The sequence below is a fragment of the Chiloscyllium plagiosum genome, unplaced genomic scaffold, assembly GCF_037043375.1.
Source record: "Chiloscyllium plagiosum isolate Xiang-an unplaced genomic scaffold, Cpla_swu_hap1 HiC_scaffold_14, whole genome shotgun sequence".
NCBI classification, from domain to species: Eukaryota; Metazoa; Chordata; class Chondrichthyes; order Orectolobiformes; family Hemiscylliidae; genus Chiloscyllium; species Chiloscyllium plagiosum.
The window spans coordinates 17,315,199-17,342,706 of NW_028270152.1; the positions used below are offsets into that span (position 1 = coordinate 17,315,199).

General features: G+C 42.3%; 1 protein-coding gene across 2 annotated transcripts in view; it reads right to left on the minus strand.

The window, feature by feature from the left end:
* LOC122558854 (caM kinase-like vesicle-associated protein) overlaps positions 1-27,508 on the minus strand; it is a 155,839-nt gene that overhangs the window by 13,189 nt on the left and 115,142 nt on the right. For both annotated transcript variants that reach the window (XM_043707701.2, XM_043707702.2), the window contains exons 5-7: positions 19,408-19,546; positions 17,047-17,167; positions 4,900-4,975 (exon numbers count right to left, since the gene is read on the minus strand). In XM_043707701.2, the coding sequence (XP_043563636.2) occupies positions 4,900-4,975; positions 17,047-17,167; positions 19,408-19,546 (336 nt within the window). The remainder of the gene's footprint in view (positions 1-4,899; positions 4,976-17,046; positions 17,168-19,407; positions 19,547-27,508) is intronic.

Genomic DNA, 27,508 nt, shown 5'->3' on the forward strand with positions numbered 1-27,508 from the left:
GGCCATCCATATGAATTGCTTGAGTGAGATGCTCAGTTTATTAATGGCCGTCATTTTTGCTTTCCTTAGCAGGAAACTGCATTGGATTTGCTCAGTCCTTATTTCAGCTGAGATCCTTACAAATTGACAGAAAGATAGAGAGAAGCATTTCACTCCATCAATCCATGCTGCATTCAGTCTAGATTTTAAACTGAATGGTTTGTGCTCTCTTCTGATCATGCTGCCTATGCTACCTCAACACCAAACAGGATAAAGCCTTGGCACCACGAATGGTGGTAGACTGGGAAAGGGGGAGGTGCAATGAGACCAGAGTGTCGTTATACACAAGTTGAAAATAAGCGTGCAGGCGAAGAAGACAAATGGTACGTTGGCCTCCCTAGCAAGAGGATTTGAGTACAGGAGCAGAGATGTCTTACTGCAGTTGTACGGGACTCTGACGAGATGCCTGGAATATTGCATTCAACATTGTTTTCCTATAAAATTCTAACAGGACACAGGAAGGATGTTCCTGATGACGAGGGATTCCAGATCCAGGGGTTTCAAACTAAGGACATGAGGGAAAGGCTATTTAGGAATAAGATGAAGAGGATTTTATTCAGCCAGAGATTGATAAGCCTGTGGAATTCTTTGTCACAGAAAGCTATTGAGGTCAACACATAGAATGTTTTCAAGGAGAGGTTAGGTATAGCTCTTCAGGCTGTAGGGATTGAAGGCTGGAGGTGATAGTGGGAACAGCGTCCTGTGTTGGGTGATCAGCCATGATCATTCGAATGGGCACAGCAAGCTCAAAGGATTACTTTATTTTCTATGTTTGTTATGTTTCCTTCTTCCTGGTAAATACAGACATTTGGTTACTTGGCAACACTGCTGTGCCCCGTGAGCTGCGTGACAAGTCCCAAAAATTGAGTCTATTGCAAACCTTGCAGTTCCTCCCAGCATTACCCGGGGAGAGCTGAATTCATGAGAGGTCAATAAATTACTGAGTTAAAAATTATGCTCCAGGAGCAGCTCGACTTTCAATGGCTGAGTGTGAGTAAGTGCATCTGAAGACAAAGTTCTTGACACTCAGAGCTGTTAGCTGCCACCTCAGACAGTGAACATGGATCTGATTGGAACAGGTTGCTATCTGAAACTAGCATGCTGGCTGCCAACCCACTTGGAACAGACTATCACGGAATGCAGTTCTTGCCATCTTTTGGAAATAAACTGTCAACTGGTGCTTTGTTGAACATCCAAATAGGAATTGACAAAAAAGTGTTGCTGATTTGTTACTAAGGGAATGTCTAATTTGAATTTTTCAAACAAGCTGCTTTGTTGATTGCATTAATGCTGAGCTCTGTTTTAATAGATGCTGCTTATTTTTCCCATTTACCAGTTTCCTTGATGTAATACGTGACCAGATAAGCAGCAAATTTTGCCGCAGAGTGCAGTAGAGGCTGGGACGCTAAATGTCTTCAAGGCAGAGATTGATAAATTCTTGATATCATAAGGAATTAAGGGCTACGGGGAGAATGCAGGTAAGTGGAGTTGAAATGCCCATCAACCAGGATTGAATGGCGGAGTGGACTCGATGGGCCGAATGGCCTTACTTCCACTCCTATGTCTTATGGTCTATGGTCTTAAATCAAACCAGGATCCTATCCTTTCCGATCATGCAATGGCACTTCTGGGCTGTCCAGCGTATATTCCAACTTCTGGAATTTTTCAGGATGCTTGTCTACTCCTGACACTGTTCCTTTTTGTTATCACTGACTTCTCCATTGTCTATATTGCTGTGATTACATTGAAGAATCTCCTTACCTGCTTTAATGAGTGCAAATCTGTGGGAGCTCTGTGGGAAGCTAGAGAAGTGATTGCTGGGCCTCTTGCTGAGATATTTGTACCATCGATAGTCACAGGTGAGGTGGCGGAAGACTGGAAATTGGCAAACGTGGTGCCACTGTTTAAGAAGGGCGGTAAAGACAAGCCAGGGAACTATAGACCGGTGAGCCTGACCTCGGTGGTGGGCAAGTTGTTGGAGGGAATCCTGAGGGACAGGATGTACATGTATTTGGAAAGGCAAGGACTAATTAGGGATAGTCAACATGGCTTTGTGCGTGGGAAATCATGTCTCACAAACTTGATTGAGTTTTTTGAAGAAGTAACAAAGAAGATTGATGAGGGCAGAGCAGTAGATGTGATCTATATGGACTTCAGTAAGGCGTTCGACAAGGTTCCCCATGGGAGACTGATTAGCAAGGTTAGATCTCATGGAATACAGGGAGAACTAGCCATTTGGATGCAGAACTGGCTCAAAGGTAGAAGACAGAGGGTGGTGGTAGAGGGTTGTTTTTCAGACTGGAGGCCTGTGACCAGTGGAGTGCCACAAGGATCGGTGCTGGGCTCTCTACTTTTTGTCATTTACATAAATGATTTGGATGCGAGCATAAGAGGTACAGTTAGTAAGTTTGCAGATGACACCAAAATTGGAGGTGTAGTGGACAACGAAGAGGGTTACCTCAGATTACAACAGGATCTGAACCAGATGGGCCAATGGGCTGAGAAGTGGCAGATGGAGTTTAATTCAGATAAATGTGAGGTGCTGCATTTTGGGAAAGCAAATCTTAGCAGGACTTATACACTTCATGGTAAGGTCCTAGGGAGTGTTGCTGAACAAAGAGACCTTGGAGTGCAGGTTCATAGTTCCTTGAAAGTGGAGTCCCACGTAGATAGGATAGTGAAGATGTTATTTGGTATGCTTTCCCTTATTGGTCAGAGTATTGAGTGCAGGAAGTGGGAGGTCATGTTGCGGCTGTACAGGACATTGGTTAGGCCACTGTTGGAATACTGCATGCAATTCTGGCCTCCATCCTATTGGAAAGATGTTGTGAAACTTGAAAGGGTTCAGAAAAGATTTACAAGGATGTTGCCAGGGTTGGAGGATTTGAGCTATAGGGAGAAGCTGAACAGGCTGGGGCTGTCTTCCCTGGAGCGTCGGAGGCTGAGGGGTGACGTTATAGAGGTTTACAAAATTATGAGGGGCATGGATAGAATAAATAGACAAAGTCTTTTCCCTGGGGTTGGGGAGTCTAGAACTAGAGGGCATAGGTTTAGGGTGAGGGGGAAAAATATAAAAGAGACCTAAGGGGCAACTTTTTCACGCAGAGGGTGGTACATGTATGGAATGAGCTGCCAGAGGATGTGGTGGAGGCTGGTACAATTGCAACATTTAAGAGGCATTTGAATGTGTATATGAATAGGAAGGGTTTGGAGGGATATGGGCCGGGTGCTGGCAGATGGGACTAGATTGGGTTGGGATATCTGGTCGGTATGGACGGGTTGGACCGAAGGGTCTGTTTCCATGCTGTACATCTCTACGACTCTATGAATCTATAACTGGCATCTCTCTTGCAATTTAATAACTGAAACATCTAGGCTTGATCCTCTTGGAGTAATGGTAAAGCACTAAACAACCCAAAATGTAAACATTGTTCCGAAATCTCTCACACCTTTTCAGAACGTCTTGAATTTAAGAAACTCTCTTCCCAGAAAACAGTGGAAGCAGCATCATTAAATACTCTAAAAGCAGCAATAGATAGATTCTGACCCAACAATGGATTCAAAGTTTGTCAGGTATTCACAGGAAAATGGAGTTTGAGAGACCACAATCAGATCAGCTCTTATTAAATGGTGGAGTGGGTTTGAGGGGCTAATTGGCCTACTCCTGCTCCTAATTTATATGTTCATAAATCAAGATTTTGTTTTATATTTGATGGGATGTTGGCATCACCGGCAAAGCCAGCATTTGTTGCCCATCTGTCATTGCCCTTGAACGATTGGTTTGTTTGGCCATCTTAGGGTGAAGTTGAGATCCAATCACACTGCTGTGGGTCTGGATTGACAAATGGGCCCAGACCAGGTAAGGACGGAAGATTTCCTTCCCTAAGGGATATTAGTGAACCTGTTGGGTTTTTTTTTATTGATAGTGGTTACATCATCACCACTAAACTAGATTTTAATTGCAGATTTCAAACCCCCTAGAACATTAACTGGGCCTTTAGATACTAATTCAGTGACATGACCACTATGCCACTGCCTTCTTTAGTAAAAACAAATCTTCTCTCCTTTTCGCCTCCAACCTCTCTATCAGAGTCTTATTGGGATGATACTCTGTGAATTAGAGGAAGCTTCTTTTAGTTTGTCCCCAATTTTGTTCATTCCTCATGTGAAGAAGCTAACTCTTTTTACTAGGCAATGGTTCCTTCAGCACTTACATCTATTGCATATGGTTATTATGTGGTTACTCTTGCCCAATATCTGTGAACAACCTATTTCAATCTAAGGCATTGCATTTTGGAAATGTATTACTTTCTATTTTCGTGCACTGGAGCTATACTTCCCACATAGCTGCCCAACCTGCTGATATCTATATATTCTTGCTGCCGGTGCTTGTATGTTCTTTTACAATTTTGCGTAATACTCATTGTAATTTATCACATTGTCAAATTTTGTATTCTACAGCATCTGATCTGGGTTAGGAAAAAGGAGAACCACTTATCTGTTTTCTGTCCCTACCTTTCTTTTAAAATTTATGTAAATATATGTTTAATAAATGAAGCAATGTATTGCTGTGTATATTCTAACAGGAACAATTTAACTTGACTCTCCCCCTGTTCTGTAGGGATGATTCCATCTATACAACTCTATCTAGATTAACATGCTGAATGCTATTTTAATAAAATTGGTGTGACCCATTAAAAATTGCGAAGGAGATAAAATGTAATTGGTGATACCGACGGTTAAATGTTAATACATGGGCTATTATAGAATTTGTTTTCATATACTTGAAAGTAAGCAGAATGTTAAAAACTGATTCCCGAACACTCCTATAATCCTGAGCCCAGAAGAATTAGTACGTACAGTATATACATGATCACTCCAATGGCCCAGCAGTCAACTGGTCGTCCATATTTCTGTCGTCCAACAACCTCTGGAGCTGAAAATATACATGAAAATGACAATTGTAAAACAGAGCGATTTCGGGACAGCCTTCACTCTCTCCATTAGTGTCTAGTTCATATTTATTTTGCTATTATTGTTTATGTATATTTATATACCTAAGAGTATGCGGTCCTTTGTTTAATGACTTTACTGTGTCCATAAAATAATGCTGTAATTAATTCTGGACACTCTTAAAACAAATGTATCCATCAAAATTATGAATGGTTTTGAAAGAGTGAATAAGAAGATGTTCATTTTAGTAACATGTTAGTAAGAAGTCAGTCAGCTTAGTTTGCTGGATGGCTAGTTTCTAATAAAGAGTGATGCCAACAACATTCAATTCCCAAAGTGGCTGAGCTCACCGCCAAAATCTCAGTTTCTCAACCTCATCTGAAGTGTGGTGACCCTCAGGTTAAACTGCCACGGGTTGTCTCTCTCTGAAGCTATAAAAATTTCATCTTTAGTAAACCGAGGACATGGATTTCAAACAATTCATAAACCAACTGATGAGACTGAGGACACTTTTTTTGTCTTGGAAATCTTTTGTGTCTGTGTTGCCCAAAATAATAACATTCACAAGAGAAGGGAAAGGGTATAAGGGTTATGGGGTAAGACGGGGGGGGGGGGGTGGAAATGGACTGAAGTTAATTCACACTATATATAGGCCCCAGTGTTTATGGTGGAGGCAATGGGGTGATCTTGAGAGACCACGATATACTACCTGGAATCAGCCGGAGTTCTTGGTGAACTAACCTAAGATATTAATGCTTTCTCCATTCCTTGCTCGATAGCCAAGCAGGTTGAGAGACTGTCTGTTAGCAAGGCCTATGGTACATGGTTACAGCTGAAGGCCAGAGAGGAGGGAGAGATAGAGGAAGGGTGGATGCAGAGGAGAAGATATGGTGGTAGGGGATAAACTGCAGAGGTGGAGATTATTGGGCAACAGAAATTGCAGAAGCAGATTGACAGACTGTGGTGGGGGCCTTGATGACTTGGATCTTGAGGAGTGAGACCCTAATTAAAATCCAAGTGGGTATTGGTTAAGAGACCCTGGCTGGGGGCAGATTGAATGGAGGGAGGGAAGTCTGGAAGTAGAGGACAGTTACCAGTGAAGGTAGAATTCCTGCTTCTTCTAACTCACAGGCAGTGCAGGAAAACTTACTGGAGGCCAACAGTTCTGGTCTCACTTTAGCTGTGGGATATCCCAAGCTCTGGGAAACCTAGTCTGCGGTTGATTAATGAGCTAAAACCTGAGGCATGCAACCTCATTTAAATATACTGATCCACCTCTCAAGAGTTGCTTCCCTCCCTTCTCCTCATGTCCTTGCAAAACCCACCAGAGCTAAATCCAAAATAGGTGTTTGCATGACAAACTCACATCAGCTTTTATGAGCTTTACCTCCCAGTAATGAGGGAAGATATTCATGGTATATTGGCAGTGTTGATAAACCAAACATGTTCTTCCATATTTGAATGAAGATTGAAGAAAGAAGAGAAACTAAGGGTTGAACTTTCCCAGCCTCTGAGTGAGATGGTAATCCAGTTGGGAACATAAGGCGATTTCAGAGAAATGAAGTTCTTAATGTCATGAAAAAAATGCAACCAAGGTTTGAACAGTGCAATAAGATTCTCACCAGTGAGTGGCAAGTGGCTTATTGGATTAGTTTACATGTCAATCTCACCTCATTGATGTGCAGTTTCCTATTCTCCCACATGTCAGAAAGAAACTAATGTAAAAGTCAGAATGGTACACCTGGCAGCTCTCATTGAATTCTCGATCCTCCTGGCCACCATCTTGGACAATAATCCCTAATATCTCAGGTTATGCTCCAAGAATAGTGACTGTCTGCAACCACAGCCCCCCACCCCCCCACTCCCCCGCCAACACAAACAGATGTCGGCATTGGACAGGCACTAGTCATGGTTGTCAGCAGTGACCAGTCAAGGGATTGGACATGTTGCTGAACATCACTGTGCTACAACAATCTCACACCCCCACCATGTGCCAGCAACTTCTGTGGCGAACACACTGTATGTGCTTTGACCAAATGGCAGTTCTATTTCTGATTTTGTCTACACGAGTTCATTGGAACTGTAACCAATGAAACCAGTCACAGCAGGGGTCATCATTGCAGTTGCTATGAAGGCACAAAGATATGGAGGAGAAAGAGATGTGCCAGCAAACCCAGGAGCAGCAGCAACCTCCAGTGGCTGCTGAACAGCCTCCACATGAAGAAATCACAGCCGAACGTCCCCTCAGGATGAGGTGGTGGTACAGGATGCCCAAAATCTAACGTCCTTGATGGCATCTCCCCCAGATGAGTGAGATGCTTTGCTACCCCAGACTTAGGCTGTCCTGGGACACTAGCACAGAACTATGCCAATTGCTTGTGGCCTGAAGGAGTGAATGGCCATTTTTTTCTCGATGGTCTTCAAGCCGATAGTCGTGCTGAATGTTTATGTATCAGGTTGTTTCCAAGGATCCACTGGGAGCCTGTGTGAGATCTCTCAATCCTCAGCCTAGAAGAGTATCAAGGCTGTTACGAGCAGAATTTGTGCCAGGTCGTATCAGTTCATCTTGTCAGGCTGTGATAAGCTCAGAGCTGGAGCCCAGGCAGGAGTTTTTGCCAACATAGCTGGCTTTCCCCCAAAGGTGCAGGCTGCGATAGACTGAATGCACATCATGTTGAACACACCATATTATAATATAGCAGACTGAATCAATAGAAACACATTCCATTCCATCAATGTGCAAGTCATCTATGATCATTGGTACCATACCTTATATTGGAAAGTACCATGTGCCTATATCCCTGAGAACTCTCATGTTGGAAGGGCCAGATGCCTTATAAGGACGGGTTACTGGGCGATATGACTACCTACAGCTACCATGGCTAATGACTGTGCTACACACACCCTTGACTGGGGCCAAGTGTAGATTCAGTGCAGTCCATTCTTTGATCAGGACTATCGTGGAGTAGACAATGGTCCTCCTGAAGATGAGGTGCTGCTGCTGGGATCAATTTGGGGTCTGGGTAAAAAACAATCCCGATGGAGTGGGCCAAATAATCCTGACATGATGCACCAGGCACAACAGGAACTGACAAAGAGAGGATGTGATGAATGCTGATGAGCTGGGGGAACAGCAGCAGTTTTCTGAGAAGAAAAATGAAGACACTGAGCAGGAGAAACATTACTTTTGGTATGTTATAGTGATGTATCAGATGCAATAAGCCAGATAGGACTTCACCTGCACCTGTTTCTGATAGATGTAAACCGGGTGCAGTGGTCATACATTAAGCATGACTTGTGTGTTGCTCAAAAGGCAAGCAGTCCTTGTTTGTTCCCTGAAGCAAATGCAGCCTTTTTTTTGTCTTTTTGTTTTTGCTGAATAGAAGTGAATGTTTTCAACCATTTGAAGACTTTCCAGTTTGTCATGACCCCATGATCAGGGAAAGAGGAAGCACACCCTCAGACAATGCATTGACTTGGTAAGGTGCCAAGGACAGGGCTTCGACATAGTATGGTGCCAAGGACAGGGCTTCGACATGGTATGGTGCCAAACACAGGGTTCTGACACAGTATGGTGCCAAGGACAGGGCTTCGACATGGTATGGTGCCAAAGACAGGGTTCTGACATGGTATAGTATTGTGGACAGTGTTCTAACATGGTAAGGTTTCATGGACAGGGTTCTGACATGGTATGGTGCCATTGACAGTGTTCTGACACAGTATGATCGAAGGACAGGGTTCTGACATGATATGGTGCCAAAGACAGGGCTCTGACATGATATGGTATTAAGGATAAGTTCCAACACGGTATGGTGCCAAGGACAGTGTTCTGACATGGTACCGTGCCAAGGACTAGGTTCCAACATGGTACGATGCCAAGGATAGGGTTCTGACATGGTACTGTGCGAAGGACAGGGTTCTGACATGGTATGGCGCCATGTACAGTGTTCTGACATGGCATCGTGCTAAGAATACGTGGCCTGTGCCTCTTGATTCTTGTTGCTGCAATTATAATGACAGTCAATTTGACTAGAAATGATGTAAAATAGCAACATATTCAAGAATGTCAGCTTGTATTTGCCATGAAGTGTCACTTGTGCCATCTATTTGTCCTCAGAAGCATTCTTTATCATTCCCTTCCCACTACGTGCACTGCAAAGGGCAGGTTTTGGCTGGCAGTGCTTGACTTGGCACATGACTGGGCTTTAAGTATGGCATTGGGAATCCTAGGAAGTCCTTGCAGTGGTGAGTAAATCACCATTGTTGAGCACACGGTAGGTGAAAGGTGCAATGCATGCATAATGAGGTAAATTGCGGAGATGGTTGATGGAACTGCAGACATAACAGAAACTTACACATCATCAAAGCAAACAACTGTTATGTGTTTGCAATGTTAAAATACTGAAATAATTTGCCTGGGAGAGAGCCAAATGCTTTCTCTAAGACGGATGTTCCTTTAATCCTACTCTGCTATCCCTTCGCATCATTAGTGTTATATGTGACAATTGAACTCTCACTAAACTATATTTAAACTAGGCTGGAATGTCTCAGTTATTGCGCCAGATTGTGTTTTTTTTCTGTAATCAGTGCTGAAAAGAGAAAACAAAATTGGGCAAACCCACTATAAAATGCCTTTTCTCCTTCAATTCTGATTTAAAAAAAAAATCAGTTAATAGATACCTCACAGTAAGCAAAATGCAGTGATGTGAAAAACATGTGTTTTGTGCAATTCACCATCATAAATTAAACTGTAGGTGGAACACTTCAGTCCTAATTGTTGATTGTTGATCATTAGGCTGCCATTTGAATTCCAGGAGTGGATGTTTGTCACTGATATAATGAGCACAGTGATAAAAATTCAAGACATAACAGTTAAATTGTCTCATTTACCACAATCCTTCTCACTTTAGGAAAAAAATTCATTGGATGTGAACAATCCTGCCATTTATTCCTTATCCTTGCTTGTGCTGAGGTGATTCTGACTCAAAGAATTACAGAATTATGGATTATGGTAAATGAGGTGATTCTGACCCGAAGAATTACAGAATAGTACAGGATTATGGTAAATGAGGTGATTCTGACCCGAAGAATTACAGAATAGTACAGCACAAAATGAGACCATTTGTTCAATCAAAACTGTGCTGCCTCCTCCAATGTGCAATCCAATTAGTCCCATGAGATGGCTCTTGCCCAAGATCCCTGCAATCCTCCCCCCCCCTTTTGTAGATCACAATTGAATCTTTTTTCCACACCCTATCAGGCTGTGTATTCCAACTGCTTGTTGTGTTCAAAGGAAAGATTTGTCTCATGTTTTTCAAGTCCATCACCTCACATCTCTGCACTGTCGTCAGTGATCACTCAGCCATTGAAAATAGTTTCTCATTATTTGCTCTGTCAAAACTCCAACACTTAAGGCAGAGGGAGACATAATCTTGACTAATAAGGGATTCAGAGGTTATTGGGAGTAGGTCAGAGTGTGGCGTATTGGCCACAATCAGATGAGTCACAACCTCATCAAATGGCAGGGCAGATTCAAGAATGGTCTTCTCTTCATTCATATCTCACGTGTATGTTTTATTGCAGTTGCATGTGTTGTCTAGACAAGGTAGGGATGGCAGCTTCTCTTTCTTAAAACACATTAGTGAACTTTAAGGGTAGCTTAAATATTACTCACTAGAAATTCTTAGTGTTTCTTGTGGTATTTGGCTCAATGTGTGTGGTTTGTTTGTCTAGTATGCATTCTTGTTTGCCTCCTGAGCCCTGTATTTGGCATGTTCCTGGACTGATAATTACCTTATGAATCATGGAGAGACAGAAAGACAGAGAGGGGGAGAAAGGAAGACCCTGAACATTCCAACTTCTAAGTGGCAGTTATTAGAGCTTTTGGAATTAAAGGGTAATCCATTTTTACAGCTTAGTGGCATCCATTAGAAGAGGATTAAAATACTGACTGGTAGTTTTTCTGAGACTATAGATTTACATTAGGAAGAGTTGTGTAAAGGTTTCAGGACCCTGGAGCAACATTGCAATGATGTCACAGAGGTGAACATTATTGAGTGTAAACATCACTTGGGGTGGCACAGTGGCTCAGTGGTTAGCACTGTTGCCTCACAGCGCCAGGGACCCGGGTTTGATTCCCGCCTCGGGCAACTGTCTGTGTGGAGTTTGCACGTTCTCCCCGTGTCTGTGCGGGTTTCCTCCGGTTGCTCCGGTTTCCTCCCACAGTCCAAAGATGTGCAGGTCAGGTGAATTGGCCATGCTAAATTGTTCATAGTGTTAGGTGGATTATTCAGGGGTAAATGTAGGGGAATGGGTGGGTTGCTCTTCGAAGGGTCGGTGTGGACTTATTGGGCCGAAGGGCCTGTTTCCACACTGTGGGGAATCTAATCTAATCACACTAGAAAACTACACCACACTACATTACAATAGGCTAGAACTTCAGAGAGTCTTAACATGAACAAAGAAGATTGTGTAATCCTCACCTAATAAGATCAAAACATGGTATATCAATGATTACCATGTATAACAGTATGAGCATCAATGTATAACATATAGTATTACTTTGAAGTCTAAGCCTTGCCCATTCCTTAAATAGGCTGTCTGAATTCATCATGTGGTATTAAATCACATGACAAGAAATGATGACAATGACTGCTTAGAAAATTGTGGCATTGGAAAAGATCTAGAGTCAGACCTGAGACTGTCTGGAGAAGAGAAGAATTCAAAAATAATTTTTTCAAGTAATCACTGCTACATCTTTAATGCCTTCTAGCAGCCAGCAAAACCACAGAGCTGAACAGCCACTGAGAAGGAGACATCTCTGAACCGATAACTCTTTCAGCAAAGCCACAAGAATATTTGAAGTCTCAGAAATGCATTATAGGAGAAACAAGCTTTTAAAAAACAATGGAGAAAAGTTAAAGTTCACTAGCTGCTAAGGGAAGAAATCTGAATGGAGTATGCTGTAAAAAGGAACCAATTAGTGGACATCCAAAGCAGGTTCAGTCCCTTTAATGAAAGGAGGGGCAAAAAAAAGGGACAAAGCTGGACTGAGGAGTAGAGTTAAGACTTATAACAATGACTTGACAAATCTTTTAACTATTTGCTCAATGGCAAATTTAACAACAACAAGTTAATATAATTCTTCAGGTTTGGCTTAAAGAACATCAATTTGAGAAAAGGAACAAAGGTTGGAAGTAAGAATCAATTTGAAATATCAGAGCCCTAATGCAGTCTTTATTATTTTGGCAGTTTCAATGACAAATTCCAATTTTTAGTTGACCCCTAGGAAGTTTTGTCAATTTAGTTAGTACAAATATGAAAAGTTGTATCAAGAAAAAGAGCACGGATTTAATCATGTTGTGTCGAATTTGGCATAAAACTGTCTTGGACACTGAAAAAACCCAGCATGATTGCAAATATCTTTAATACAGTCAAAAAACTAATTGAATCTTATTGATTTGCTACCTACTGCTTCTTCGGAAATCCTTCAGCCATCTTATCAAAGGAATATCTTCATTCATCTCTATGAAGCCACCATACTGGTAAAGGAAATCTGACTTTACATTGAAAACAGCTTTGCAATCAGCAGAAACATTTTTCAGTTTTAGAACCTCAACGATCTTGCAATAGTAAAACGTCAAAATCAACACGACCACGAGTACTAAATCCTAATAACATCCTACCAATATTGAAATAAAAAGCAACTTCAAGTGCCTGTCAACGATCAAACAATGCAACAAAATTCATGGTGCAAAACCACAAGATTTAAGCTTTCAGATCCATTTAATAGGTCAGTGAACTGGCAGATATGGAAAGCACAATTCGTAAGATTTCAAACCTTCTGGATTGGACACCAAATCAAATGCTGAACAGCTCAGCACACTTTTCCACTAAATGGAAGGCACATCAGATTGTGTGTTTTATAGACAGCAGATTTATGAGAAATTGCCTAACAGCTGTCGATCAATGTTTTATCTCAAGGACAAAGAGAACACTAACAACAGTGTACTTCAATCGCTGGCATCCACACCAAAGGGAATCTGTAACTGTGCATACAGTTCATTAATGAAACTACCGGAACTATGCCATTGTGAAAATTAACAACAAGAGCTACTTTGCAATGGAATTATCTGCTGAATAAATCAGTCATTGACTGTTCGATCAAAAAGGGCCGAGCTGTAGAATGAGCAAACCAAATTGCAGCAGATAACCGTTCAGGTAACTGTTCAAGAAGCATTATACAACATAGGTTGCATTTAATGGAACACCTTCTGCACAGTGTATTGACTACATAAAGCAACGTAAATCTTCAGTGTCACTGGGTCAACCTCCCGAAGGCCATTGGGGTCTACCTCCACCAGATGGACTGTAGGGCAATTCAGGATGGGCAATAAATGCTAGCCTGGCTAGCAAAGGACTCATCCCATGACTGATCTCTTACGTGAACAATATACTGCATATGGCAACAACAGCATAAAACTATGGGCATTGAGGTTCTAAAATCCCATATCAGTGAAGACAAAACTGACCAGCTTTGCACCAGGAATGTACTTATTGTAGCAAAATAGGTCATTTCTCAAAGATGTACTACAGACTGAGGAACATACCAAGCAACAATTTAAATTGTTCTCAACACAACATGTACATTCATGGCTTGGAACAGATCCTTGAAGAACAAGTCAGTACTGCAAGAGAATAAGCTTCATGTGAAGAATGACAACACATGGATGTACCATTTCGTGTCTTCCTACAGAAGCTAGCAACAGTATCTGAGGCTAATAATAGAGTAGAAGTGGTAAGACCACATTGAAATTTTCATACACTCCTGTAGTTCCTTCAGCCAGATCTTCTTAATCTCTGATCTATTAGAAGCCAGCAGAGAAAATGCAAAATCACCAACTTTACCTCTAGTATGTCTATATCTTGTCACCAGTTTGCCTTACCCACTTACTGACACAGATGAATTAAGTCAAAGACTTGAGGAAGGATAGGAGAGATAAGGAAAAATGTACTGTAAATGTTTTAAAATTGGGAGTATTGAAAATTATTTTAGAATCCATGTAACTGTTAATCAATGTTTATGACAGATAAAGAAGAGTTAGGAGAGGGTATGGTGTAAAGGCTTCAGGACCCTGGAGCAATCTTGCGATGATGACATAGAGATGCACATCACTGTGTACAAACACCACAGTGTGGGCAGAGTTAGAATGACCACACTACAGTAGATTACTACACCAAACTATGCAGTGTAATACAACAACAGATGAGAACTTTAGAGAGTTCTAAGGGCATGTGAATATGGTACAAGAAGAAGACCAAATAATCCTTCTTTAATGTATCAATGTGATCAGAGCCTAGTATGATTACTGTGTACAGCAGTATTTAGTATTAGTATACAATATATATTTTGAAGTCTAAGCGTGAGAATAGTCCTTGACCTTGCTTCCTCCTTGACCAGTCTGTAAAGAATGGAAATTCATGGCGAGGTGTCAAATCACGTGATGAAAGAGGAGGGAGTGGCTATTCATTTTGGTCATTCACAGAATCACAAAATTGTTACCCTGCAGAAGGATGCTATTCATCTCATCATCCCATCATGCCTGTACTGGATTACTGTACATTTTAACTTTGTGCCAATTTCCTGCCTTTTCTTTATTGTTTCTATTTAAATACTCAAGTAATGCCCTTTTGAATGCCTTGATTGAACTCATCCTCACCACAAGTCCAAGCAGTACATTACATATCCTAACTACGCACTGAGTGAAAAGGTTTTTCATCTTACCTTACACTTGCTCTTTTGCAAAACACTTTAAAACTGTGGCCTCTGATTCGCAATTCAGTTATAAATGGGAACAATTTCTCCTGCCTAATCTGTCTAGACACCTCCTGATTATGAAAACTTTCATCAAATTTTCTCTCAGCCTTCTCCTTCAATGTTAGGTGAGTGTATTGTGTAATGGCTTCAGGACTCTGGAGCAAGCTTATGATGATGACATACAGCTGCATGTCACTGAGTACAAATACTATAAATATCTCCGACCTTTCTTGTAAACATCTGTGTACTTTCCAATGCTGTTATAACCCTGTCCATTCTTTCTAATGTCTCCTTCTACAATTAACGTCTAATAGTAATTTTTAAAAATTACCAGAGAAGACTGGGATTCTATACACGGTTCACGATTCAGCCCAGCATACACCTTAACCATTACTCTCTGTTTCCTTTCCCTCAGAAAATTTTGTTTTCAGATTGCTGCTGTCCCTTTTACTCCATGACCTATTACCTTCCTCACAAATCTGTTGTGGCACTGTATCGAATGTCTTTTAGAAGTGCTTGTGCCCCTCATTAATATTATCTCTTCAAAAAATTACTGAAACTTAGACATGATTTTTCCTGAACAAATCCATGTTGACATTTCCAAATCTATACACATTTTTCCATGTGACTATTAATGTTATTCTGGATAATTCTTTCCGGATGTTTTCCAATCATTGAAGTTGAGGTGACAATATAGTTTGAGGAAGAATGTAATGTTTGCAATCGTCCAATCCTCTGGCACCAACCTGAACCCAGATTATATTCAAAGGTATTTGCTTGTGTCTCTGCAATTTCCGCTGATCATTTTGGAAAGGGCTTGTTAGTCAATCAGAGCCACAAAACTCATGGTGGAACTTCAGTATTTCAAGTACATCTCCTCATCTCAGCTCCAATAGTCCATGTGTCTTGCAAACTGTAGGGAGAAGCTGAATGGGCTGGGGCTACTTTTCCTGGAGTGTCAGAGGCTGAGGGTGACCTTATGGAGGTTTATAAAATCATGAGGGGCATGGATAGGATGAATAGCCAAGTTCTTTTCCCGTGGTAGAGGAGTCCAAAATCAGAGGGCATAGTTTTAAAGTGAGGGGGGTGAGATATAAAAGGGACGTAAGGGGCAACTTTTTCATGCAGAGGATGGTGTGCGTATGGAATGAGCTGCCAGAGGAAGTGGTGGGGTGGGTACGATTACAACATTTGAAAGGCATCTGGATGGGTATATGAATAGGAAGGGTTTAGAGGGATATGGGCAAAATGCTGGCAAATGGCACTAGATTAACATAGGATATCTGGTCGACATGGACGAGTTGGACCAAAGGATCTGTATCCATGCTGTACATCTCTATGATTTGAACAGTGACTTAAATTGATGGGAAAATCAGGTGGAACCTGTTAGCCACAGGAAGTGAAATCCAGATATAATGCATGAAGACCTTTGCTAAGAGTGTGACTTTGTATAACCTGGTCTAACATTTTGATTCAAGTCATAAAGAAAAGATTTTAAAGTTAATAATATAAAGACCTAGATTTTTTTTCCAGTCATTTATGAAATGTGGCCATCAATGGCTAGACTAGTGTAAATTATCCCCACAATAGTTATGAAGCAACCATCTTTTAGTGGATCTGGAGTCACATGTCAGCCAGACTTGTTAAGATGGCAGAATTCTTTCCCTAAAGACATTTGTTTTTATGACAATGATCACATGATCACCTTTGAGCTAACTTTTTAATTCCAGATTTTTACTGAATTCAAATTTCACCAACAGCTATGGTGGGATTTGAACTTATATTCCCAGAACATTAGCTTGAAATTCTTGATTACCCATCCACTGATATTACCATTATAATCCCACCTCCCCCTCACCCAGGAATAAACTCTCAATATAAAGAGATTCCTTCAAAAAATACACAAAATCCACTGAGTTAAAATGCAACTCCTTGTAGGAGGAGGTGCAAAATGGCCAATGAAGTCCCCTTACACATGCATCTGAGGTTAAAGGAAAAACATATGGTGCTGGGTGTAAAATAATTCAATTTTGTCCATTTTGTGCGATTATCAGAGTCAAATTTAGTCCATGTCATCTTTTGTCAATACAAGGCTCATTTTGCGTTGGTCTTGGGCAATGATCGCTTTTGAAAATGAATCTATGCTTCCCTTTTGGAAAACGTATTATGAAAGTTAATGGGTGTTTTACGCAAAATGGCATTGGAGATTTTTCTTGCTTGCATCCACGTGGGCTTACCAAGATACTCTGGTGTTCCACAAGGTTCCTTAATCAGCCCATTCTCCAGTTTGGCCAGGTGAAAATCGCTTATGACAATCTTGGAATTTTTTAGACGATTAAAGTAAACTAAGTTCTCCAGCTGACAGCGAAATAGTCAAAAGAGAAACACAGATTAAGGAATGACAGAGAGAAAGAACATAGTTATTATTAGCATTTGCAGATTGTCACACATATTATCAGTTTCCCTTCAGCGAGAGCTGACAGTCCATGGCAAAATGCCGGATTGCCAAATTAAAGTCAGAAGCACAGAAATACAAGAAATAGATATTAATTTGAATGCAAACCCTGGAGGCAGCAATTATGGTGGCCTAGAACTTGCTGCAAAAATGACACTAAGCTAAAGGCTTGTCACTAGTGCATTAACTATCTGAGAGTTGCAAATTGCCAGAAACTGCTGGAAGATCTTTGCCACTCACCTCACTACTTGCCGTACTCAGTCCCATGAACATCCTGGATTGATACAAGCTTCGGGCATCCTCTGATCCCAAAGCAAGCTGCACGTGATTGAAGTTTCTACTTTTAGATTGCGTGTCATTAACTTGGTTGCATTAGTGCTTTGAATTGGCCAAGCTAAATTGCCTGTAAGATCCAGGGATGTGGAGGTTTGGTGGATTGGCCATGCTAAATTGTCCATGGTGTCCAAGGCTGTGGAGGTTAGGTGGATTAGCTGTGGGAAATGTAAGGTTACTGGGATAGTATTGGTGGTGGTGGTGGCGGGGGGGGGGAAGGGGGCACGGTTGTGGTGGTCGTAGTGGTGGGTCTGTGTGGGATGCTGTTCAGAGGATTGGTGTGGACTTATTGGGGCCAAATGGCCTGCTTCCACACTGTAGGGATCCTATGTGGGGATACTAAAAGAAATGAGCCCTCTACAGAAAATTATGGCTGGTACTTAATATGGAGAGGACCCTTTAAGTGACAAGATTTCTTAAAATAACATTTCACCTGAGAACAGCATCAACTGAAACCATGGTATTGCACTCCTGCAGTTAGTACATTTTCCTTTTAACATTGCAGAACAAAGTCTTTTGAAAAATAATATTTTGTCTTTTTTGTTCCTCTCTGCTTTTATCAAATTCTTTATTCTCTATTTACCTCCGTCTGTATCTAATCTGACTCTAACTCATCGTATTTCCCTCTCCATCGCACCTCTGAATGATTTGTCTATTGTTAAATCTCATTGATAGACAGCAGTAAATATGTTGCAAGTTCAGAGATCTGACAAATGGGACAGGCTGTGCAATTCCCCGCTCTATCAACGTCTGCATCTCCACAATGCTTCTTGTGCAGCAAGGCAAAGGTTAAGGCACCACTGACTATCTCTGTGTGAAACATATGGAGCTCCTGTTTATGCAGCAGAGCGAGAATTAAAGAGCTAGTCATAGAGCTTGTTGTGCAGCCATATGGAGCACCTGTTTGTTGAACAGGGGTATATTTTGAACGCTTTTGTTTAAATCATGAGTGCTGGTGACATCATTGGCAGATTGCATGGGAAGAGATCTAAGCAGCTGATGGTTAAAAAAAATACAAACAAAAAATGGCTGAAAAGTCAACATTTTGCTTGTATTTTGTGTTTAATCATCATCGCCGGTAGCGTCAACCTCCAGGTAACTGCAGGATTGGCAACTGTTCCGTCATCACCTACCATTAAGATAAAAATATTTTAATGAAAATCTACATATAGACTCGATGGGAACAGAGGGCTTAGAGGGGTGCTGGTGTTGACAATTTCCTTAAAGGGGTACTCAGGTGGACATTTCTCTTAAAGGTACACATGATTTTTAAAATTTGATTTATTACGTACCTAGGCACAGTGAAAAGTCCTTGGTGCTATGAGGCAGCAATGCTAACCATTGAGCCACCATGCCGTCCCTACTTTGTATGGTATGATCCATCTGTACAGCATGCAAAACAAAACCTGGGTTTGATCCCATCCTTGGGTGACTGTCTATGTGGGGTTAGCACATTATCACTGTATCTGCATGGGTATCTGCTGGGTGCTCCGGCTTTCTCCCACAGTCCAAAGATGTGCAGGTTAGGTGAATTGGCCATGCTAAATTGCCCATAGTGTCCAGGTACGTGCGGGCTAGCCGTGGGAAATGCAGGGGTTCAGAGATAGGATCAGTGTGAGCTCAATGGGCCGAATGGCCTGCTTCCATACTGCAGGGAATTCTATCATTCTCATGCGTATTAGGGTAATAGAACAGAGCATTCTCTTCTGGCTTATTACTCCTTTTTTTCTGCAGGACATGGCTGATTTTTTCTTGATAACAATTTTGTAAAATATTGTGTGAGGCAACTGTTAGTTTAAACATCTTTTACCTTAAGATTTCTGTGCACGATTTTGAGGGAATGTAGATAGGCCACAGCCTCCAATACTTGTCTGATCACATTGCTGGTGTCTCTCTCAGAATAGTAACCTTGGTCCAGGATCCAGTCGAACACCTCTCGGCCTGTGGCACTAGAATAAATCAGGAGCATTATTAATGGATCTTTGCAGTTTAAAACTAAGCCACTGCCCATTTAAGAAACGCTTGGCATAGACAGATGTGAGTCGATGGAACGCACTTCCTAAAGTATAGTGGAAGCAGTCACTGAATATTTTTATGGCGGAGGTACATAGATTCTTAATGAGTGAAGGAACACAAGGTTATGGGGGGAGAATACAAGAACAAGAACACTTGGGGTTACATGGTGGCTCAGTGGTTAGCACTGCTGCCTCACAGCTCCAGTGACCCAGGTTCAATTCCAGCCACGGTCGACTGTGTGGAGTTTGCACATTCTCCCTGTGTCTGTGTGGGTTTCCTTTGGGTGCTCTGGCTTCCTCCCACAGTCCAAAGATGTATGGGTTAGGTGAATTGGCCATGCTAAATTGCCCATAGTGTTCAGGGGGATATGTAGGTTAGGTGCATTAGTCAGGGAAATTGTAGAGTAATAGAGTTGTGGAATGGGTCTGGGTGGATTCAGAGGGTTGGTGTTGATTTGTTGGGCTAAATGGCCTGTTTCTCGACTGTAGGGATTCTATGTAGGAACAGGAAGGGCGGCATGGTGGCCCAGTGGTTAGCACTGCTGCCTCACAGCACCAGAGTCCCAGGTTCAATTCCAGCCTCGGGCGACTGTGTCTGCACATTCTCCCCGTATCAGTGTGGGTTTGCTGCGGGTGCATCGGTTTCCTCCCACAGTCCAAAGATGTGCAGGTCAGGTGAATTGGCCATGCTAAATTGCCCATAGTGTTCGGTGCATTAGTCAGAGGGAAATGGGTCTGAGTGGGTTACTCTTCAGAGGGTCGGTATGGACCTTTTGGGCTGAAGGGCCTGTTTCCACACTGTAGGGAAACTAATCTAATCAGGAATAGGATATTCAGCCCCTCTTCCATTAAATAAGATCATGCCTGATCTCATCTCAGCCTCAACCCACTTTCCTTCCCACCTTTCATAGCCCTTCAACCCATTATTGGATAAAATTCTATCTATCTCCTCAGACAGAATTTATTCAGTATCTCTGCACTCGGGAATAGTGAATTCCACAGATTCATGACTCTTTGAGAGAAGTAATTCCTGCTCATCCCTGTTTTACATCTGCCACTCCTTAGCCTAAACCGATGACCTTTTGTTCTAGATTGCCACCATCTCCCGTTGTGGGGCAATGTGGAGTAATCAGATCAGCCCTGATCTTATTGAATGGGGGAGCAGGTTTGAGGGGCCAAAGGGCCTATTCCTATTTTTAATTTGGTCAGAGAGTACATAACCACAAAGTTGAGAGTGGCAGCATTTGCTTTACAAGGCTGGGTCATATTTTTGGTCTGCCGATTTCTTCTAATACTTGTTACTCTTTGGAATTGTGTAGAACCTCCCTGAGACCCGATTTGAAGTATCTTAATTTGTTTTGGACATCACAGCTCAGAATGAATAAGTTGACTTTGTAGACTCATAGAGACATACAATTTGAAAACATCCTTCAGTCCAACCAGTCCATGCCAGCAATGTTCATAAACTAAACTAGTCCCACCTACCCTGTGCTTAGCCCATATCCCTGTAAATCCTTCCTATTCATGAACACATCCAAATGCCTTTTAACTGTACCCGCATCCACCACTTCCTCTGACAGTTCATTCCACATGCGAACCACTCTCTGTGTAAAAAAGTTGCCCGCGGGTCCTTTTTAAATCTTTCTCCTCTCACCTTAAAAATACGTCCCTTAGTTTTGAACTCACCCACCCTACAGAAAAGACCCTTGTCATTCACCTTATGTATACCCCTCTTGATTTTATAAACCTCAGTAAGGTCATCCCTCAATCTCCTACGTTCCAATGACAAAAGTCCCAGCATTTCCAGCCTAGTTTTAGATCTCAAACCCTCCATTCCTTGCAACATCTTGGTAAATCTTTTCTGAACCCCCTCCAGTTTAATAATATCCTTTCTGTAACAGGGCAACCGGAACTGCACACTGGACTCCAGAAGTGGCCTCACCAATGTCCTGTACAACCTCAACGAGACGTCCCAACTCCTATACTCAAAGGTCTGAGCAATTGTACAGGATACAGTGCAGACCATGCGAATGATATTGGGGATTAGAGGGTTAAATTATGAGTACAACCTGTCAAGAGTTGGGCAGAAGTTGAATAACTGTTTTTTTAACTGAGCTCATAATGCAAAGGCCAGGAATAATGACGTGGAGAAATCAAATCCCATCAAGGCAGCTGGGGAATTTAAATTCAATTAATTCATTAAACAAACTTGGAATAAAATGCAAAGATGAGCAATGATGATCATGAAACTAATGTTCTATGGTAAAAAACCCAATTGGTACATTAGCAACGTTCAGGGAAGGCAATCTGCCATCCTTATTCAGACTTTCGTTTGTAATCGTTCATGAAATGCAGTTGTCACTGGCTAGACTAACATTTATTGCCCATCCCTCACTGCCCTGGAAAAGGTAGTGGTGAGCTTCCTTCTTCCATCTCTGCTGTTCTTGGGGGGGTGCACATTCACCACTCTGCTTTTGGAAAGAGAGTTCCAGAACTCAGACCTAGCTTTTGTGAAGGAAAAATGAGACAGTTCCAAATCAGGTCTGTGTGATTTAGAAGGCGCCTTGCATTTGCTGTTCTAAGCCTTGTAGGTATTAGAGGATGTAGGTTTAGATGATGCTTTTGGAGCAACCCGCGTCATTTCTTGCAGTGCAGCTTGTAGTTGGTATACACTACTGCCACTATGCTTTAGAGGTGAAGGAGGTGGATGTTTGTGGATGTGGTGCTAATCCAACTGTCTGCTTTATCTTTGATAATGTCAAGCTTCTTGAGTGCTTTATGAGCCAGACTCATCCAGCCAAGTAGGATATATTCCATCACATACCTTACTTGAGCCTTGTAGATGCGAGTAGGGTTTAGGGAATCAGGAGATGAGTTGCTCACTGCAGGATTCTTGGCCATTGACCTGCTTTTGTAGCCACAATATTTAAGTGGGTATTCCTGGTTCATTTCTGGTAGCCTTCAGGATGTTGATGGTGGGGGATTCAGTGATGGTTATGGCATTTAATGTCAATAGCAATGGTTAGATTATCTTTTGTTAATGTTGTTAATTTGGTCACTGTTTGCCACTCGTGCGGCACAAATGTTACTTGTCACTTGTCAGTCTAAGCCTGGATATTGTCCAGGTCTTGCTGTATTTGGAGAAGGACTGCTTCAGTATCTGGGCTGCCAACCATTGTACAATCATTAGCAAACATCCTCACCTCCTGACCTTATGATAGAGGAAAGCTAACTGACGAAGCAGCTGAAAATGTTAGGACCTGCGAGACAGCCTGAGGAACTCCTACTGTAGTGTCCCATGACTAAGATAATTGACTTCACAACCATCTTTCTTTGTGCTATGTATGAGTACTGCCAGAGTTCAGCCTTTCCCCTGATTCTCATGCAGTTCAGTTTTCCAAGAGCTCCTCAATGCCAAACATATACAAATGCTGCTTTGCTTTCATGGGCAGGTACTTACACTTCACCTCAGTAGTTCAGCTATTCTGTTTATGTTTGAACCAATGCTGTAAAGAAGTCTGGAGTTGAGTGACCCTGATGGAACCCTTGATAGTGAGCAGGTTATTGCTAAGTAAGTGCTGCTTGATAGCACTGGTGATGATTCCCTCCGTTCTTTGGCTGACGATAGAGAACAGACTCATGGATGGTAATTGGTGGGTTGGATTTGTACTGTTGTTGAGTGCAGAACCATTTTCCACATTGCAGGGCAAATGCCTGGATTAAAGCTGTACTGGAACAACTTGGACAGGGGTGAAATCATTGAATCAGACAGTACTGAAGAGGCCCATCCGCCCATTGAGTCTGTACTGGCAAAAATGTACAACTATTTATACTCGTCCCACTGTCTTGAAAGATATGATACTTCAAATGCTCACCCAAACGCACTTTAAAAGTTGTGAGGGTTTCTACCTCCCAGGCAGTGTGTTTCAGAATCCCACTACCCAGTGGATGAAAAAGTTTTTCTTTAAATTCCCTCTTGCCTCCCGTTTTAAAATTATATTCCCTTGATATTGACTCTTCAACAAAGGGGAACAGCTGATTTTTGTTCACCCTGTCCACATCTCTCATAATCTTGTACACCTCCACCAGGTTCCCTCCTCAACTTCCTCTTCTCCGATGAAAACAGCCCAAGCTCATCCAGCTTCTCTTCGTAGCTAAATTGCTCGATTCCAGGTATCATCCTGGTGAATCTCCTTTGCACCTTCTCCAGTGCAATCGCATTCTTCCCGTATTGTGGTGACTCGAACTGCATGCATTATTTCAGCCCTGGACGAACCTAAGATTTGTACGGCTGGAACAGGACCTTCCTGCTCTGATAATCATGACTCTGATAAAAGCAAGCATCCTATATGCCTTCTTAACTACCACATTAACCTGTCCTGCCACCTTCAGAGATCGAGGGACAAGCACCCCGCATTATGTGTCAGCTTTGGAAAAGTTGCAGAGGTGATTTACTAGGATGTTGCCTGGCGTGGAGAGAAGGTCTTATGAGGAAAAGCTGAGGGACTTGAGGTTGTTTTCATTAGAGAGAAGGTTGAGAGTTGACTTAATTGAAATAAGATAATCAGAGAGTTAGATTGAGTGGATTTTAGAGTCTTTTTCCTTGGATGGTGATGGGTAGCATAAGGGGACAAAGCTTTAAATTGAGGGTGAAAGATATTGGACAGATGTCAGAGGTAGTTTCTTTACTCAGAGTAGAAGGGGCGTGGAATACCCTGCCTACAACAGTAGTTGACTCGCCAACTTTAAGAGCATTTAAATGGTCATTGGATAAACATATGGATGAAAGTGGAATAGTGTAGGTTAGATGGAGCTTCAGATTGGTTCCATAGGTCGGCACAACATTGAGGGCTGAAGGGCCTGTACTGCACTGTTATGTTCTATGTTCTATTCCTGTGTTCCTCTGAGCTTCCTAGTGTCCTGCTATTCGTTGAATACTCCTTTTTTTTGTTCCTACTTCCAAAATGCATCACATTTATCAGGGTTAAATTCCATCTGCCACTGATCTGTCCATCTGACCAAGCTGTTTATCTGTAACCTAATACCTTCCTCCTCACTGTCAACCACCTGGCCAATCTTTGTGTCACCTGCAAACTTACTTATCATCCTCCCCACATTCTCATCCATATCATTTATGAATATCACAAGCAATAAGGTACCCAGCACTGAGCGCTGTGGTATGCCAGTACAGACTGGACTCCAGTCACACAAACAGCCTTTACCACAACCCTCTGTCCCCTGTCACTAAGCCAATTTTGGATTCAACTTGCCATGTGGTAGTCCTGGAGCGCACATCTTTAGTATTGTTGCTGGAATGCTACCAGAACCCAGTGACCCTTTTGACTTGAAACATTAACTCTCCACAAACACAGCCAGACGCTGGATTTCTCCAGAATGTTCGCTTTTTGCATCAGATTTCCAGCAACTGCAGTTCTTTGTTCTTTTTCGTCTAACTTGCTCCTTATTACAGCAGGAGAAAGTGAGGTCTGCAGACGCTGGAGATCAAAGCTGAAACTTTATTGCTGGAACAGCACAGCAGGTCAGGCAGCATCTAGGGAACAGAAGATTCGACGTTTCGGGCACATGCCCTTCTTCAGGAAATCTGAAGAAGGGCATGTGCCCGAAATGTCGAATCTTCTGTTCCCTAGATGCTGCCTGACCTGCTGTGCTGTTCCAGCAATAAAGTTTCAACCTTATTACAGCAGGGCATGCTTTCAGGCAAAGCACATGAGGTTGACTCCCTCTTACCTGAGGGATTGCCACTGATTCAAGGCATTACAAATACGAGCTTAAGTACGTATCAATTAGTCCACAGGCGTACTGTCAAAAATTCCATATCATCACTTGCATCATTTCAGCATAACAAGAAAATTGTACTTCAAGAAGGGGACGAGTAGAAAACATTCCGCCCCATTGCTACTGGCCTAAGATGGCATGGTGGCTCAATAGTTAGCACTGCTGCCTCACAGCACCAAGGATCTGGGTTAGATTCCAGCCTCGGGCAACTGTTGGAGTTTGCAGATTATCTCCGTGTCTGCATGCGTTTCCTCTGGGTTCCTCCCACAGACCAAAAATATTAAGGTTAGGTGGATTGGCCATGCTAAATTGCCTGCAGTGTGCAGGCTAGGTGGATTAGCCATGGTTAATGTGGGGTTACAGGGCTCAGTCTGGGTGGGATACTCTTTGGAGGGTCAGTGTAGATTCAATGGGCCGAATGGTTTGCTTCCACACTTCAGGGATTCTATGATTCTAGAGGACGGGGCCTCTGACATCAGAGGGGATGAATTGGAAGGAGAAGTGAGTGAGACTTACAATGGACCTCCCATTAACTGGCTTATGAAAGCAGGAATACCAGCAAACCGAAATTTGCTATTTTGCTGACTTGGCTGAAGAAGAGTGAGGAGACTTAACAAGGCTTACCAAGCCAATTCAATCCTGGTCTGTGTGTGCGTGTGGATAGATGTTCACTAGTGAGCGGAGGTACACGTGTGTGCCAGTGAGCTGAAGTACACTTGTGCGTTTGCTTGGGTTCGAGCACAGGTCAGCAATGGAGGTCACAGTCAAATAACTACCCAATAGTTGCCCCTGCATTGCAGGTGCATTTGTCTCTTGCTCTGAATGCTAGATGCCAGCTAGCCAGAGGTCACCACCATATGGAAACAGGACAAAAGAATTTCAACTAACTTGTTAAGTGCATTCAGGAAAGTTTCCTCAAGCAGTATATAAGAGGGTCCCACTCAGGAAGGGGCAAAACTCAACTACACTTGGAAAATAGGGCAGGACAGGTGAACGAGGTGACAGTGGGGGACCACTGCAACATTTAAGAGGCATTTGAATGGGTATATGAATAGGAAGGGTTTGGAGGGATATAGGCCGGGTGCTGGCAGGTGGACTAGATTGGGTTGGGATGTCTGGTTGGCCTGGACAGGTTGGACTGAAGGGTCTGTTTCCATGCTGTCTATCTCTATGACTCTATGACACTTTGGGACTAGTGACTATAGTTCTATTAATTTTAAAATAGTTATGGAGAGAGACAGAACTGGTCCACAGGTTCAAGTTCTAAATTGGGGCAAGACGAATTTTGATGAAATTAGACAGGAGCTTGCAGAGGTTGATTGGAGTAGTTTGCAAGCAAAGGGATGTCCAGCAAGTGGGAGGCCTTCAAAAGTGTGATAGCTAGAGTTCGGTCTTTATGTACTTGTGAGGAAGAAGGGTAAGGATGACAGGAATAGGGAAACCCTGGATGACAAGCGATATCAAGGCTTTGACCAGCAAAAGGGAGGTATGGCTCAGGTACAGGCAGCTGAGATCAAGGGAATCCCTGGAGGTATACATGGGATACAGGAGTTTACTGAAGAAGGAAATCAGGAGGGCAAAAAGGGGTCATGAGAAAACCTTAGTTGAGAAGATTGGTTGATGAATCCAAAGAGGTTCTTTAAGTATATTAAAGGAAAAACAAAACTAGAGAGAATAGGACCCCTCAAGGACCAAAGTGGACATGTATGTGTAGAAATGCAGGAGATGGATGAGGTCCTCAATAAAGATTTCTTCTCTGTGTTTACAGTTGAGAAAGACATGAAGACTTGGGAACATGGAGAAGTTAGTGGGCCAAGAAATGGCAAATGGAGTTTAATATAAATAAGTGAGGTCTTGCATTTTGGAAAATCAAATCAAGGTAGGAATTTCATGGTGAATGGTAGGGCCTTAAGGAATGTGGTGGAATAGAGGACCTTGGACTTCAGGTGCATAGTTCTCTGAAAGTCAAGTCACAGGTTGACAGGGCAGTAAAGGCTTTTGGTACAGTGGCCTTCATCAGTCGAGGCATTGAATGTAGAAGTTGGGAAGTTACGTTGCAGTTATATAGAACGTTGGTAAGACTGTACTTGGAGTATTGTG